Consider the following 17,663-nt stretch of genomic DNA (forward strand, 5'->3'; position numbering starts at 1 on the left):
CTTCCTGGCCTGCCCGTCACCGGGGCCGCTCCCCAATCCTCCAATCAGAGCCCCGGCCGAGTACAGTGGGCGGGGTCGTGCCGGGCTCGAGCGTGTCCCGGGGCAGGCGCAGCCTGCCAGACCCGCCTCGGCTGCCTGCGCCAGACCGGACGGTTTTAGGGCACGGGTGGCTCTCGGCGCCTGAGGTAAAAACCCGCTCGGTTGCCCGACGGGGGCTCGTGGAAGCCGAGGGGCACGAGGAAGAGAGGGCTTGGGAGAGCCCCGCTGCTCTCCCCGCTCAGGCGTTGTTCCGGTAACCTCCGGGTCCTGTTTCACGAGGATGCGCAAAGCGCGGCGGACGGCTCGCAGGCAGGGTCACAGCGCGCCGGCGCAGCGGCACGGACGGGTCGGACGGAGGGACAAACCTCGCCGCTGCGCTCCGCACCGAGCAGAGAGGGAGGGAAACTCCGGACCAGAGACAAAGGGGGGGAGCCGAGTCGGGAACATCCGGGTCACTCGCTGCCGCCTCGATCCGGGACACGCGCGGGTGCCGCGGCCGATCACGGTGAGGCCTGGCCGGGCGAGGGGCCTGGGACGGCGGGGCCTGGCGCGGCGCGGAGGCGGCCGCGGGCCCTGGGGGAGCGCGGCCTGGGCGGGCGCTCCCCGCCTTCGGCGCAGCGGGACGGGCAGCCGTGGGGCGTGCGGGCCCGGCGGCTCCTGTTGCGGCCGCGCGGCCGGGCCCGCCGGCGCATAGCTGCGAGCTCCGCGTCCCCCGCTGCCCTGCGGCCCGCTCGGGGAGGTCTCGGTCGCTCCGGGACGCGGCCAGCGAGGGGGCTCTAGGCACCACCGGGCCCGCGCGAGGCGGTCCCCGCCGCGACAGCCGCTTGCCCGGGAGCCCGCGGGCGGGCGCCGAGGTGCCCTGTGCAGGCCTCGGACGCTGCCCTGGCCTCCTTGGAGGGCTCGCGATAGCAGCGGCCCTCGGCAGGGGCAGGCGCCGCTCGGCCCTGCCGCAGCTCCTCTGGGCGAAGTCCCCGGCCGGTCTGTTACCGAGCCGTCCTGCCGCGCGGCTCCTTTTGTTGTTCTTGCGCTTTTAGTAGCCGTTCGGACTAGTACCGCCTCTTTTATCTATTTCTCTGCGGCAGGCAGAAGGAGACTTTCTGTATCAGTCTAGAGCTGATGGTATGCTTTGATTAAGCTTCATCCCTTAGTTTCCTTGGCCCTTCTGAAAAGTTAAGGGTGTCCGATTTGGGGGCAAACTGTTCCAATATAGGATTTCTTCCAGTGTCTGCGTGCAGTCGGTAAAGTGAAAATGAGAGGCTAGCAATCTTAATAATTTTGGTTTGTTTTGATAGAATAAGAACATATTCTTCATTATCTAGGGACTTGTCAAAAGCCATACTTGTGGGTTGCTACAGGGGCACAGGAACACTGTTATGTACAAGACTTGCTTTTTCTGTTTAGATGTAAGTTCTCTTGCACATACGACCCCATATACACACCTGAAGATAGAGATGGCTTAGTGTTTTGGTTTTGTTTGCTTCTTTTTTCTAAAGCAGGTAGTAGTAAGAGCAGCAGAGGTAAGCTTCTGAGTAAACTTGGAAGTTTCTGGCAGTTTTCTAATGAGTTGATAGCAGTAAGAGGAGCATTGCCACTTCTTAATCCTGGTGAGTGTGTGTGTGTGTGTGGAGGTGAATAAAACCAAATGAAACATGAAGAGCAGCCTCTTACGTTTGTGTGGCAAGATAGAGTTGATAAATTTCCTCTGGTTTAGACGTTCATATTCTTTCCAGTGACGTAGCTGTTCAGTATTCTGGGACTTTGGTTCTGCTTGTTCCGGGTAAATTTCTCACGTGAAGAAAAAAGCAAATCAGTTGTGATATTCCAAATTAAAGAAAACTAAGAGCCTTTAAAAAGATAAGTTTCTACAGATATTTGGGCAAACAATTCTTTCAAAGGGAAGAGGGGGGAAATGTACATAAGTAATTGAGGAAGATAACAGTGAGAATATCTTAGTGTTTAATCATTTAACACGCAGTTAGTACTGCACTTCTTCCTGCTACACCATAATTTGTGAGACCAAAAAATATATATAACAAGATGATCAAACTCTCTTTATCCTGTCACGCTACAGCAAGCAGAGCTGAAGTTTGCATAAGATATCTAGTTTTTTGTTTGTTTTTACTTAATTACTGCTAGAGTGTACGTATTGACAATTCGTTATTGGATTGGTTCACTTTAGAGGGGATTCTTAACTAGTGGGATCTCCATTTTTGAAATATCCCTGTTTTCTCTTGTACTTGGTAAGTTTGTTATGAGAGGCTTTAGATGCTTCTCTGCTCTTGTCAGGGTTAACTGACGCATGTGGAACTTTTTGAAGAGGTTTGCCAGGCACTGACCTATTACATGTAAGATACGTTGATATTTGTCAAAAAGAAGGTGACAAGCTCTATAACTAATAGTTTGCTCTTCCACATTGTTTTGTGCTGGCAGTTCTTTGCAGTCTTAGGGTAAGTAATTCAGGAGAAAAGCTGTGAAATTTAGTGAAATGACAAGATGACAAAACCTAGACTCCCAATTCAGGATTTATTTTTAAAAGAAAAGAGAGGGTTAAAACCATATCATGTTTACTTGCACAATGCAGACAATAAGTCTGTAGCATTCTCTATCCAAAGATGATGATTCTAATTATTTTAGACCTTTCTAAGATGATGTAACAACAGTAGTGCAGAAGAGAGACCCCAGGTAGGCATTTCTCCATACTAGGTAGGATAAATATATGTACTTGGAATCTAACCTGAAAACATAAATGCTTATCTCTGTCAAGCATCTCTTAAGATACCGTAGTTAATCACATTTGAATCATTAATAGATTGTTCAGATTTGGACGTTTAAGTCCAGAACTTTAAAGTCACAGATTCCACTTGGTGTATAGTAATGCAAATGAGTCTGAAATTTTCTTCTCTAAAATATGCTGTACGTTACAGTTCATAAATCCTGCTGTTGAAGTATTTAGACTTGGAGCCAAAATGTCTCTTAATATTACCTGTAACTACTTAGCTAGGCTGCTAAATAAGAGCTCTGAACTATTTTTACATGCCTCTTTTCTCCCTCTTTCCCTCTCCATTCCTGTGTGAAATATATCCTGCTGTGAAATCGATAATTACAGTTAATTTCTTGTGCAACTTGGGGGGGGGAGCACGCAGAGAAATTTTCATTTCAACAAAGGAAATGAAAGGTAAACATTGAGAATGCAAAGGTACTACATTTGGGAAGGAAATGGTGTGTAAAACTCCCTCTTCAAGGGGTTTTACATCTTGAGGTACAGAAGAGTTAAAATAGCACACTTGATCTTTTTTGATTACAACAAAGCATTTACGTATATAATCATTAAGGTTGGAAAAGATCTCCAAGGTCATCTGGTCCAACCATCCCCCTACCACCAATATCATCCACTAAACCATGTCCCGAAGTACCACATCAAACCATTCCTTAAACACCCCCAAGGGCGGTGACTCGACCACCTCCCTGGGCAACCTGTTCCAATACCCAGCTAGTCTTTCTGAGAAGAAATGTCTCCTAATTTCCAAACTGAACCTCTTCTGGTGCAACTTGGGCTACTTCCTCTTGTCCTATTGCTAAGTTATCTGTGAAAGGAATATACGCTGAAAAAAAAGGTGTGTTGTCTGATCAGTGTTTAATTAAGTTGAATGCCTCAAGATTTTGAAGGGTCTTTTATAGAATAGAAGAAATCCTTAAATTTACCAGGGCATGATATAGTGCAGAACCAGTTGCAAAAACAAGCATGATACAGAGCTCAAACTCAGTTTCTTCTGCTAAAAAAATTAGTTTGCTGTTGTTCTTTTGGACATACGTGGCTTGTGCCCTCTGAGAAGTTAGTATGTCCTCTCAGGTGTGTATCTAATTGTCTTTTAGTCACAGAAAAAACGATTTATTTATTTGAAAGCATCCTATAATATGTTTCCCTGCAGAAAAAGGTATCTGAGTTGCTAAACTGTCAAATATTTGAATGGCGTATAGGCACAAATGATTTTTTCATATTATTATAGTGAAGTTAGTGTTAGTACAGTGGATCAAAAGGTGCTAACAGTACAGCTGAAAATGTCATGTACTTATTAGTTCATTTAGATTCATTGTAAGGGTATGAGCTCATGCAATAAAATTACTCCCTTTAGAATTTGGCTGAGGGAAAAGTGTTTTTGTTGTTGTTGTTTTGATGATCTCTCCAGTGACTCCATTTCTGCTTCTGAATGGCAAGTGGTATGTACAGTTTTAGTGTTGACTAGGTTCCACAAATCTTCTGACAAGACCAAGATTCAGATGCATGTATTGGAAATATTAGATGGAATGTAGCTTTTTTTTTTTTTTCCTTGGTGCATGCTTACTGCATGGACTGTTAATGGTCCTTTTTTTAAAAAGCTTTAATTTTAATTAAATTCTAGCAGAAATTGTATTGCTAGCTGGAAGTTGAAATAATGGCTTATAGTCATCTAAGCAAAACTGACTTTGGGAAAGAAAAAAGTGGAAGGGAGGTGTTTCTTAAGGTCTTGTTGTTGAGGTGTCTGTGCTGCAATGCCACTTCTGATGATGTGTAAGTACTTACACTGGAAGCCTACTGTATTCTAATCTTCAAAGGGTATCACAGATGTGCATGAGTAGTTAAGTGTGAGATTTTAAAGCAAGGACCTTTTTGAACTACTGTTCGTATGGTCAAGAACTCTACATATGCAACAATCCTGTAGTATTAATAATTCTTAATCAGTGTTTCTATATTTGCTCTAACAGAGTGGTAATATTTCTTTCACTATTTCTGTGAGCTTCTTTAGTGGAAGGGCACTACTCTTCTGGTGGTTGTATGAAGTCAGGCCAACTGTTCTAAAACTCTCCAGCTACTGATTATTAACTCTAAAACGGGTAGAAGTGCAATAGGAAGGAGGATTAGAAACCTTCGTTGGATTTTTTTTGACCATGTGGAATCCTCCCCGAATTTGAGAGTGTCACTCTATTGCAATCATCATGTATAGAACTGTTCTTGTGTCATCTGTAGTAGTGACCTGTGCTATATGTATTTCTTCAGCAGTCTTGGTCACTGTGTGCTCAGCTGTAAAGAAGGCGGTGAAGATGCTCAAGGGTTATTCAGTTTATACAGGAGTTAAGGACCTGTCTTGAGGAATCAGTGAGCCACTGATTCTTCCCCAGTTGATTTCTGTATTGCTGTCTATTGCTGCTGCTTTTTACAAGTCATACAACATGTATGACACAACAGTAAAACCGAGATGATGTTAATAAATACTGTGCCTATGTTGCCTTTGTGTAGAACTCTGGCTTTTAGCAGGAGCTTGGTCTAAAATTGACATTTCTTATTCTCCTATTTGTGAGAATTAGGAACAGTGCAGGCGTTTGTCTACAGAAGAAAGCCATAACTTTGTGATATAGTAAGGAGGTAGTTACGTGTTTGTTAGTCACACGTAGGAAACGTGAGCCCTTTTCCCATTAATAATAATGTTACTGTTGTCAAGCTACTGTCAAAGTCATCTTGAAAACATGGTTCAAATATTATGCCTACCTTGTATTTTAAGCTCTGTCAGGTCCAGTAACTAAGAGGTTGTTGGGGGGATGGGGGTGGTGGTGTCAATATTATTCCCAATGTTAATATCTGCAGAATGTGCAAAAATGTCTCTGCTACAGTACTGAGAATTGAAGGCCAAAGGAATTCCTGAGTGATCAGAGCTTTTAAAGAGAACATAATATGTTATTTACATTGTAAATAAAAGGTTATACTAAAAGCAATCATTTTTGTTTTAGAGGGACTCTAAATATGTCTGGCATAGCTCTCAGTAGACTTGCACAGGAGAGAAAAGCCTGGAGAAAAGATCATCCATTTGTAAGTATATATAAATTCTGTTAACTTTCTGACTATTGCTGCTGTTTTCATGTTATGATGATTTCTTTCCCTGACTTGTTACTTTATTTTTTAAATAAGCTCCTTAAAACTACGTTGTGCACAAAGGAATAACTTTGTGTAAAGAGCAAATGTGTCATAAAGTATTGTAAGTTTCTTCTGAAATTCTTTTTTTTTTTTTTTTTTTTTTTCCTTTGCCTTTTTTCAGGGATTTGTAGCAGTACCTACAAAAAATCCAGATGGCACAATGAATCTAATGAACTGGGAGTGTGCTATTCCAGGAAAGAAAGGGGTAAGACTTACTGTTGTCCTAATATTTCGCTTATGCTGAAAACTCTCATAAGCCTGCTGGTATATTATGCTGAGGACTATAGGAATATAACTTAAACATAGTTTAATGTAAATGCTTGGATCATGCTGTAGGACAAAATACACCATGAGCCTGTTCAGCTGTTGGCACTGTTCACCTTAAGAAACAGGATTCTTACACGTTCCTCTCAAGAATTTGAGTGGAACACACTTGAGATAAACAATGGTGTGAACCCTAAAGCAATGATTGCTTCTGCTGGTTAACAGCCAGTACCTTTTTCGCCTGATAAATAGTGAGATTCTTCAATCCTACAGAAGTGCTGCACAGTAGCAGTTTTCAACTTTTTGAATTTCATGGAAAATAATAGTTGCTAGCGTGAAAACTAAATGTCTTCGGTTCTATGTAGTCTTCCCATTTTATATTAGGGAAATAAGAATAGAATTTTCTAAAATAGTTTCTTTTGATCTGATTTCAGTTGTGTTTCTCCTAAAAAATAAATAGTCCTGGACTTTTTTCTTTGACCTTGTTATTTTAATCAGTTTGGTCTGGTTCTAGCAGATGAGACTAACACAAACCTTTATGTGGAGATGATTATTAATGCTTGAGGCTTTTTTGATTTGTATAGTACCAGTATAACTTAGTCTGAGCAGGATTTTTTTTTCTTTTTTTTTTTTTCCAAGTTATTTAGCAAGGAGACATTATTCTTGAATTCACTGGATGCATTTTGATCTTCTGGGATAATGCTTTTAATTACTTTCTTTTCATTCTTTTACGTCTTTGATGTCTTGCATTGGATGTATGAGGACTATTGCTTTGCCTGGTCTACTGCTACTTCCTGCTGGCTTGCTTATGTTCCCTTAAGATCTCCTTTCTTCCTTACCAAAACATGCAGATTCCATACTATTGCCTCAGTTAGTTTAATGCTGAACATGATATTACTGCTAAGGATATAACTTAGCTCAGTAAGTTGATAGATGTCTGCATAACAGATATCTGCTTTTTTGTTTGACTCTCGAAAAATGCCCACCTCAAGGTAGTTCTTGAAGTACCTAAATAAATAAATAAATAAATAAAACTTAGCAATATAAGGAAAACATCATTCCATTACGTTCTGCTAAAACAAGAGCATTCCTCATAGTGGATAGTTACGTACCTTATGTCACCTTTAAATACTTATGAAAGCTTATGGCATGAGAATTTTACATACTAATGTTTTGAAGCTTCGTAAACTGCAAAAAAGTAAACAAAACCCTTAAAACCAACTTCTTGCCTCCTAGGAAATGCTTTCCTTAGGAATGTATCAGTTAGATTCATGTAATTTCTGATAGGGATCTAATTTTAAAAAATGGGTCTTTTACTCAAGTGAAAATGTCATTTCTTCAGCAAGAAGCAGTATACACTGCTCATCTCTACCAGGAAAAAAACAGTTGCTATATATCGCCTTTCTGTTTGGAGGCACACTGTACTGCAGCTGTTTCCCCTCAGACAATAGAATGGATGAAACCACCATTATGCTTTCTCATCAGCCAGATGAAAAATTGTGGGAAAGGAATTTGCAGGTGGCTTCGTGCTGTTTCACACGGCCCTGAATTAGAGATAATGAGGAAACAAGTGGTAGAAACAAAAACTTGAGCAAGGTTGAGATAAATTTCCTACAGTGTTAAAGATGAGCTTTGGGCAGTGGCCAGTTGCTGGCTGGCTGGATGCGCGTCTGAGGGTCCCTAACCAATTGTATGACAGATTTGGGCACACGGACAGTGTGTGGGGCTACGAGGAAAGTATATGTAGTAGTGAAAAAGGGCAAGAAATGTCTCCTGTACAAGAGCCATCAGGAGTGCATGTCTTGCATCCCTTCAAAAAATTGTAGTGGTATTAGTGCTAGGTTGGAGATCTCCATTCACTCTCTTTTCTGACAGCAAATCACTTCTACCTAGAATCTGACTTGAAAATTATATCTGTAACTGGTCCAGTAATGCAGGAAGATCTAGATGATACTGCATGCCTACTGTTGTTATTTTAGTATGGCCTTTAAGTATCTGTTATCTTACAGTTGTCAGGTGTGTTGCTCTATCAGAAACGCAGTCAACTTGTTTGTTGACTGTCTGTTCTTGTGTTCTAGTTGAACTGTTTGTTAAAAGCCACTTACCTTTTCTCAAGACTGATTGAGAGGGCTTTAAACTAGGATCAGTGGGGGAGGGGGATACACCTGAGGGAGATACCACTGAGATTAAGTGAAGGGATAAAGCACTGTCTGAGGGTGGCATGGCTGATGGGAGTATCTGTGCTGCTCTGGGGAGCACTACAGGTTCAGGAGCACACCTGAAATGCTTTTATACCAACACATCAATATGAGGAACAAACAGGATGAACTGGAAGCTTAGGTCTTTTTCTGGAGTATATTGTTGGTATTAGTGGGACTTGATGGGATGTGTCCCATGACTGGTGTGCTGGAATGGAGAGCTATTGGTTGTTATGGACGGATAGGCAGGGCAGGCAAGGTGGGTGTGTTGCGTTTGTTATAGGGGAGAGATTAGGCCCTTTGTCTTTAGAGATGATTCCATAGAGAGGCTCTGGGTGATTATTAAGAGGACTTACAGCAAAGCAGATATTGTCATGGGTGTCTGTTTACCAAGGATGATGGCACAGATAAGCTATTTTTTAGGCAGTTAGAGGAACATCTGGATTGGTTGCCCTCATCCTTATGGGACACTTCAACTTCCAATACGTAAACTGGGAATGTCATATTACCATGACAAATAAGTCTGGAAAATTCCTGAAGTATGCTAAAGATGACTTCCTGTCACAAGTAGTGAGGGAGCCAACTAGCCTTCCCGGATCTGTTGTTTAAGAATAGGAAAGGCCTTGTAGGAAATGTGTGGTAGATGGCTCGCTTGTTCACGATGATTGTGAAATAGTTGAATTGAAAATTTTGGTACAAGAAGAAAAAAGGTCTGAAGAGTTGCCACCCTGGACTCTAAGAAAGGAAACTTTAAGCTTGTCAGGGAACTAATTTAACAGTGTCCCTTTGGAATTGGCTCTAGAATTCAGGGGTCCACGAGAGCTGGTTGCTTTTCAAGAACTACATTTTATAGACTCCGGAATGGGCAGTCCCACTGTGCCACAAGATGAGTAAATGGGTCAGAAGACAAGCCTGGCTGAACAGGGAACTCTTCCGGGATCTTGGGCTAAAAAGGAAAATGTGACTTGGAAACAAGGTCTGGCTTCACAGGGAGAACACAGAGCTGCAGTTCACATCTGCAGGGAGAAAACAAGAAAAGCTAAACCTCAGTGCTAGCCAGTGTGGTGTCATACCACAAAAAAAAAAAAAGCTCTCGAGTATGTCAACAGCAAGAAGAGGTTAAAAGTAAATGCTGGGTTCTGCACTTGAGATGGAGTAATGCTGGACACGGGTACAAGCTGGGAGATGAGTGAAGAGCAGCTATGCAGAAAAGGGATCTGGGGGTGCTGATGACAGCAGGCTCCACATGAATCAGCAGCATGCCCCAGCAGCCAAGAGGGCAAACTGTATGTTGGGGTGCGTTAAGCACAGCATAGCCTGGTGGTCAGAAGAGCTGATTCTCCTATGTTTAGTGTTGGTATGGCTTCACCTTGGATATTGCGTACAATTTTGGGGTCCACAGTATAAAAATGATACTGAGATACTTGAAAGCATCCAGAGGAGGGCAACAAAGCTGTTAAAAGGGCTGCGAGGAGAGTTTGAGAACACTTGGTTGTCTAGTCTGGAGAAAAGGAGGTTTAGAGACAACCTTGTTGCTCTCTGCAGCTTCCTGCGGAGGGGAGGTACAGATCTCTTCTCCCTGGGAACTGACAAGGACACATGGGAACGGCACAGAGCTGTGCCAGGGGAGCATCAGACATTAAAAAAAATTTCTTTGTCATGAGGGTGGTCAAACTGTGCAACAGGTTTCCTGGAGGGGTGGTTGTTGCCTCATGCTTGTCAGCATTCAGGAGGCATTTGGACAGTGCCCTCAATGTGCTTTAACTTTAGTTTAGCCCTGAAATGGTCATGCAGATGGATTTGACCTTTGTAGGTCTCTTCCAACTGAACTTGTCTGTTGTAAGACTGAAAGCAAACAAAATAAAAGTTTATCCTTTCTAGTCTTCTAAAAAACTGACAGGTTAGTCTCTTCTGAGAAGTTACAGAGACTAGATATTACCAGTTGATGACAACTGACTGTTCAGAACCATTTCTTTAAATACATCAAATGTAATCGAACCCATTCACTTCTAAAAACAGCTTCCTTAGTATTCTCTAACACAATTTTTTTTTGCATTCTAACTCAAATCTTTACATTTTTGTTGTTACTTACTGTGCAGAGCTCTCCTTTTTTCTTCTCCAGGAAAAAACATTTAATTCAGGTAGGGAAGAATTAGGTATTTCCTCCTAAGGTGGTCTTCAGTCATACCTGTCTGTACCTGAGGCTGAGATTTAATCATTTACACTGATAAGATACAAGACCATCTCGACTCCAGTTTGCCTGTTAAGAACAACCCAGCATGTACTTCCCTTTCAGTAATCCGATAGCAAGGGCAGTTTATGGAGAAATTGTCTGAATTTTACATCTATAAAGAACTTTCTGTGTATCTACACTTCTTACCAGAAATCAGTTTGTCAGTAAAGGGCTTTTCTCCTTTTTTTTTTTTTTTTTTTTTTTTCCAAGTAATGATATATTTGAGATGTGCTTTTTGTCTTTTCCTAGGTGTTTTTAGTTTCTTAGATGACCCTTCTGAGTAGTGCTGTTTTACCTAGTCATCTGTGTAGCACAGGAATTGCTTTTTTCAAAGCTCTTGATTTCTGATAACTTCTTGGAACTTCAGAAAAATGTAATCTACAAAGCTACATGCTACCAAATGCAAGCAGATTAATTTAGACTAGTAAATCTCACATTAATTGTAGCAATACTACAGTGCTCTATTTTTTTGGCCACATTTTGTTGAGCAAATGGCAAAATAGAAGCCATTTTTATTCAGCTGCTTAAGGGGTATATATGTATCCTATCTTCTCAGACTTGGTTTAAGTGGGCATATAATGTCTCCCTTGTTACATGCATATAATTTAGAACTTTTAAATATTCTGTTTCTTATATGCTTTATACTTGTATATGGAATTCATGTTTTTTTTTTTTTATCAAATCTATTGGTGTCTTAGTACCACTTCGAGGCTGTGAAGAAGTGGAAAAGCTTTTTTTTTTATTTTTTTTTAACTTCAACTTGCTGTGTCAGTGGGATAACTCATTTCAGTGTAGGCAGCATACTATCATATAGGACAGTTGTTTTTCTCCAGTGTAGAAGAAAGTGTCTCAGAAACTGTTTGACTTTTCTTTGCAGTAATCAAAACTCTACCTTAACTTCTTTTATAGACACCATGGGAAGGAGGCTTATTTAAACTACGGATGCTTTTCAAGGATGACTACCCTTCTTCACCCCCAAAATGTAAGAAAAATGACAATTGTATACCAAGTAGAACCATATTAAGCTAGTCCATGAAGTTGTACGAATGGTTGTGATTTCTTTTGATTTTTTTTTTTCTTACTGACAATTTTTTGTTATTTTTCCCCCCTTATTCTCTACTTTGCATTTAGAAAACTGTGACCAACTGAGCCAAGTGCTTGATATAACACCATCAAGAAGAGAGGGGGGAACTACTGTTTGGGTTTCAAAGTTTGACAAAAGCACCACTTGAAGTGTTCACTAGATCAACATTTTAGAAAGTAATAAGTAGGCATGGTTAGTCTAAATCCTTTGGGGGGGTGTTTAGGCACTTTCTTGCTGTAAAGTTAGTCTTCTAAGCTGAGAACTCAGGGAAAAAATACTTCCATGAACTATAACCTTTTCATCCATTTGGTCTAAATATAGAGCAAACAGATCTGTTATTTTTTTAAGCTGACGTACAGTGGATACTCAGATGTTTTTCCTGTTAGGATAAGGAACCTTCTAAAACTTACCTCAAACTTGCCCATTTCAGAAATATGAAAACATTTCTTGCCTTGTCCAGTTTTTTGGTTCTTGATTTGGCTACCCTCTTAAATCAATGGAAATGCTTAAACATCTCTTTTTGACTGTCCTTCGTTAGTGTTTCCGCTCTATCAGTCGTTTTGGCTACTTGGGTTTGTTGCCACCTAAATACAAGTGGACAAAAGAGGAAATACACCTTTCAACTAGAAAATATTTAATTTGTTTGCAACTAGCATGCTCTGGAAGTGTTAAATGAATTGTCATGACTTAAAATAATACGTATTTATGACTGGTAGGACTCATTACTAATGCTGCTTATGCATTCCTACTGAACTTCATTGAGCAGCTGATAAGCAAAACATATTTGTGATATAAGTTGGATTAGAAAATTGCACTAAAATAATGTAATGAACACTTGCTTAGCAGTACATAAAATGTTAGCTGTTGCATTTAAGTTATGCATAGATTGAAGAAATGACAGATTAGAGATTGTCAGAAGGAAAACTGCACCTCCTCAGTTGGTCTTGCAACTTAGACTTGGTTCTTCTTGTTCAGTGCATGTTGGTTATACGTAAAGTGAAACTGGGGAAAAATATGCTAGAAATTTGTTCTTCTTTGTATGGAACACAGTATCCTAAAGTGAGGGGGAAGTAGGTGAGTGAACAGCATTATCTTTTCTTTATACAACAATATGTGTAGCTATAAATATAGGAAAGGTTTAACAAGCAATTTGTGAAGCTACTACAGACTGTCAATTTTCATTTCTAAATGAAGATATTACTGGTCACAGTGATACAGTTAAAGTTTCTGGACTGATAACACAGTCATGATAGAGTACTTGCTTTAGGTACAAGTGAGCCAAGAGGCAAACTGTATCAATAGCTCCAGAAATGTCAGGCTTTTTGGGTGGTGGGCGGGTGGGTGGGTTGGGGGGTATAGAAGGGGAACAGGGTCAGAGAGAAGTGTGTTTCTTTGGCCAGTTCTTTACACTGATGGTTTAAACCAACTGTCTGATAATAACCTTAGCTCTGCATGCAAGTAACTCTTTTTTTCTTCAGGTAAATTTGAGCCACCGTTATTCCACCCAAACGTGTATCCTTCAGGCACAGTGTGTCTCTCCATCTTAGAGGAGGACAAGGACTGGAGGCCAGCAATCACAATTAAACAGGTCATTAATTGTACATATGTGTATACTTAACCTTCTTACTTGCTTTTCCTGCTTATCTTACATGAATGTAAAATGTTCACTGTTTGTTTCTGTAGTTAGTTACTTTCTAACTTAGTAGAAACTTAGTAAGTTTGTAACTGTAGAAAGTAACTAGTAAGTCTGTAGTTGGTTTCTTCCAAGAGTGGTTTTTTTCCTATGTGGTACATCTCTTATAATGTCTGTGCCTGCGTTATATCTATACCTTCTTCCACAGATCTTGTTAGGCATACAAGAACTTCTAAATGAACCAAATATTCAAGACCCAGCTCAAGCAGAGGCTTACACAATTTACTGGTAAGTATCTTTGTGTGTCAGCTTGAAAGCTGCCATGTTACCTATAGCTGTCTATTGCTAATAGTATAACGTGCAGATGTTTACAGGAATGATTGAGGGATTTTTCTTGCCTGCATGAGTGTATCCTGCGGAGATGCCTAGCTTATGCTAAGCTTAAGCAAAGCAGTAGCTTCGCAGTTAATAGGCTAACAGGCCTTTTAATAGTATGACAACAGCACAAAAGCATGAAGACATTCAGCTGGACCATGGCTTTCATCTTGGTTCTAGCCCAACATTAATTCCTTTACATTAAAGGCTAACTGACGAGTAGTGGTGAAACATGATGATGTAGTGAGACCAGTGATAGAGAGAAGGTTGAGAGTGGATTAGCTGACAAGTTCCATTGATCAGTACAGAAATAATTCATGCCTATCCAGCAATGTGTACCTATAAGCACTTGTGCCTGAAGGATGAAGAAGAGCTACTGTGATTGCTGTAAGGAACTTGTGGCATTTTGTGAAAATGAATGTTCAAAAAGAATAGTTTCAAAAAGTACAGAAAGCTTGTAGCCTTAGAATAAAAATTTGTGAACTAAAACCTACTCTTTTTAGACTAATCTTAAAATTTTCCTACCATTAAAAATGGATGACTGACTCATAATCTTTAAAAGAGCAACAAACTCTAAACAAATGCTTTTGGTACTGACAGCTACTGAAATAATGACCAAGATGGGAATGCATGATTACCGTTCTGGACAGAAGAACAAATCTTTAGGAGAGTGCCAAGTTTGGAAAAACAGCTTGCATATGTGAAGTCTCATAAAATATCATGTCAAAATCTTCTGTTACAGGACCCTAGTGAAAAGGAAGCATAGGGGTGGATAGTGTCTGCAGTTAATTACAGACTTCACTCAAGGTTATTCTTCAGTATCTACTGAAGACTGGATGGGACTGCATGCAGATGAAGGATGGATGGAAGGCTCCTTTGGGAGCAAGTAATGATGAGGCAGCCCCACCACTTTTTTTTCCCCTCTAGGAAAAGACAGAATAGTCTGAGGAAATCTGGTGCAGGAATAAGTACGCTTCCATAAAACTATGTATAGGCTATGTCTCATCTTTATACTTTCCTTCATGTATATATGTGAAGCAATCTCTGCTAGTCTTGCTTTGCTTTATTACAGAGACTGCAGAGACAGGCTCTTGATTTTTACCTTGATGACTAGTTAGTGCTAATCAGTACTGTTTTAGGTGTGCGGTAGTTCATAGGAAATAAAGACCAGTTCCCGTGTGCATAAGCTTTAAGCTGACTTTGCTTTAAGTAGGGGGGAAAAAAAGATTGGGGCGGGTGGAAAGGTCATGTATAAGCTGCTGTTTGTTGTTGCACTAAGGCTCTCCAGATAGTAGTCAAGCATTGTGCTTCTCAACCTGTTTCTATACAAGCCACTCTCCAAAAGCAAGATCTGCTGGATGTGATAAAATAAAAATAATCCAATTTTAAAACTTTTAATTCTGTAAGTGCTTCTAGGGAAAAAAAAAATTACATCTATTGAGAATAAATTCTTATGCATGCTTTGCAGTTTATTTCAGACGTGTACTCTCTGGTTTATCTTTTTTTGTCATTGGACATGCATAGCATTTCAGCAGGTTGCTGTATTTCTGCAGCCCATAGTGTGACTCATTGCGACTTAATGAGAAATTGTTAAAAGCAATTTCTTTTTGTTAAAAGAAATTTGTTAACAAAGCAAAATTGTTTACACATCTGTAATTTGGAATGGTTAAATACTGGGGAAGGTGCAGTGTGTTCAAGTATGTCTTTTAGTCAAGTTGTTGAACTTCAAGAATAAACTGTATACAAAATAGGACTTGTTCTCCTCAGGATTGCTTTGGTGCTGTTGTGCTGTAACTTCAACACTCTTAATGAGCTAAGCTACCTCCTCCTCGCCAGTAGGCATGCAGTCTACTATGGAAGGCATTGTTTTGTTTGGATACTCTGAGTGGGAGACTTAAGATCTAGGCTGTGTTTTCATCTGACAGTGCAGTATAACGTAAAGAAAAAAAAAGTAGAATGAAGCTTGTAAATTTGTGTATAAAAAGAAGATGCTGTATTTTCAGACATTGGCAAGCCTTTGTAGCTGAAAGCAGGTTAAGCTTTCGCTGAAAGGCTGCCTGAAAAATCTAGTTGCTCTGAACTAACTTTGGCAAAAAAGTAATGATAACAATTTTTTGTTTAGCTCTTGGTTGATGCTTTGGACAGCTAATACAAAGTATTTTGACAGCTAACGCATAGCTGTCAGTATTAGGTGTTAAATGCAAGTGAATGATCTATTAAGTTGTTATCCTGTGTTGGCTTAAGTATGGAAAACAACAAAGTTTGCCTTTTTTTCTGTGAACACAATGAGGCTTTATTGTACATAGTGCCTTGAAGTAGTAACTGCTTGTTCAATCAATCTATAGCAATTATGCTACCTGTAGTGATCTGTGGTGCTTTTTTTCAAAATGTGGATTCCCTCTCCCCCCCCCCGCAAAGGTTAGGAAAAACTTAACCCTCTGAGTTGGAGTCTGCAGAGATAAAGGCTGAAACTGCCATTATCATTTTCCCCTTTCTTAAATTTCTTAAAGAGCAGCGCTTCCCTTCTCTCAAGATAGGTGAGATAAAGTTCAAAATCATATTCCATCAGCTGTTATTAAATTGATCTCATCAACCAGTTTATCCTCTTGGAAAACTGGAATTTGTTAATGACCACAGGTGGAAACTATGTTGATGAGTAAGAATGCAGGTAAGGTATTGCTGACCATGAGAGAAAGCATGCACAAACCTGATGCATACAGATAGTTCAATCTGTATTTCATCTGTTGCCAAATGATTGGTATGGCATGAAGTTTGTGCAGTAACTAGTTAAACAGAACCCGACTTCCCTTCAAATGAAATTGTTGGAGTAATGTTCCAGGAAAGTCTTTATTGTATATATTGTGGTCTTCAGTGAATTCCTATTTAATGCTTTTGTCTTCAGCAATGGCTTCATTTCACATTGAAATGAAATGGAAGAAAAGTAACTTTGCAATACAGTCTCTGATTTCTCAAGCTTTAATTGCCCTTTCTCTTTCTTCTATTCAGCCAAAACAGAGTGGAATATGAAAAGAGGGTTCGAGCACAAGCCAAGAAGTTTGCACCATCATAAGCATCTGTCATGCAGCATCTTAAAAAGGAAGGGATTGGTTTGGCAAGAACTTGTTTACAAAACTTTTGCAAAATCTAATGTTGCTATGTACAATTAATATCCACTTAAGGGAGGGGGTTGTATGTGTGCCATTTTCCATATTCGCCACTTGTATACAGTTCTAAATTTGCTGAATTGCCCCCAGTTTTTTCATACAGGGTCTCTTCCTTCAGTCTTTTGTATTTTTGATTGTTATGTAAAACTTGCTTTTATTTTAATATTGATGTCAGTATTTCAACTGCTGTAAAATTATAAACTTTTATACTTCTATAAATTCACTAGTATCTTTAGTTACTTTGCTATCTGATGCAGGCATGCTTTAAAATGTTAGAACTATATTTAGCCTTTAGCTGGCTGTATGAGAAAAAAATCATGCCCTCCACCCCCTTCCCTCCCTGAATTTGTTTTTCTATCTTTCAGAAACTAGGTTGTTATTGCTTAAGAGCCTCTGAGATCCAAAGTCAGCCAGCATCCTTATTCTGCATCACTTCCTTTGTGTTTATATGGCGTTCTGTCTGTGTTGCTGTTTAGAGTAAATAAACTGTTTATATAAAGGGCTTTGTTTCATTATCTTCATTAAAATTAAGACTGCCATTTAAATGGCTGTGAACACAAATCAGTTTTTAAGGTCTGTGATGCTGTACTTCTCAGATGTTGCCCTCATTTATTTTCTGCCTCCCTACCCCTGACACAAGTATGGTCTTTTCTTTGGGCCCTAAATCATGATTATTCACAGCTATTCCACACACTAACAGTTCCTTAAACAGCATATAGAATTGTG

General features: G+C 40.1%; 1 protein-coding gene across 2 annotated transcripts; it reads left to right on the forward strand.

Moving 5' to 3' along the window:
• The first annotated feature begins 117 nt into the window (after nucleotides 1-117).
• Nucleotides 118-17,439, forward strand: UBE2I (ubiquitin conjugating enzyme E2 I). 2 transcript variants are annotated; one of them, XM_084296019.1, is made up of 7 exons: nucleotides 118-185; nucleotides 5,803-5,881; nucleotides 6,108-6,191; nucleotides 11,591-11,663; nucleotides 13,244-13,353; nucleotides 13,607-13,686; nucleotides 16,780-17,439. In XM_084296019.1, exons 2-7 carry the CDS (start codon nucleotides 5,816-5,818, stop codon nucleotides 16,841-16,843), a joined length of 477 nt encoding a protein of 158 aa, XP_084152145.1. In that variant the 5' UTR covers nucleotides 118-185; nucleotides 5,803-5,815; the 3' UTR covers nucleotides 16,844-17,439. The 2 variants fall into 2 exon arrangements, with proteins under 2 accessions (XP_084152145.1, XP_084152146.1); XM_084296020.1 differs by lacking the exon at nucleotides 118-185 and adding an exon at nucleotides 335-544.
• The last annotated feature ends 224 nt before the right edge of the window (nucleotides 17,440-17,663 follow it).

Source organism: Netta rufina (genome assembly GCF_964035555.1).
Source record: "Netta rufina genome assembly, chromosome: 15".
NCBI lineage: Eukaryota > Metazoa > Chordata > Aves > Anseriformes > Anatidae > Netta > Netta rufina.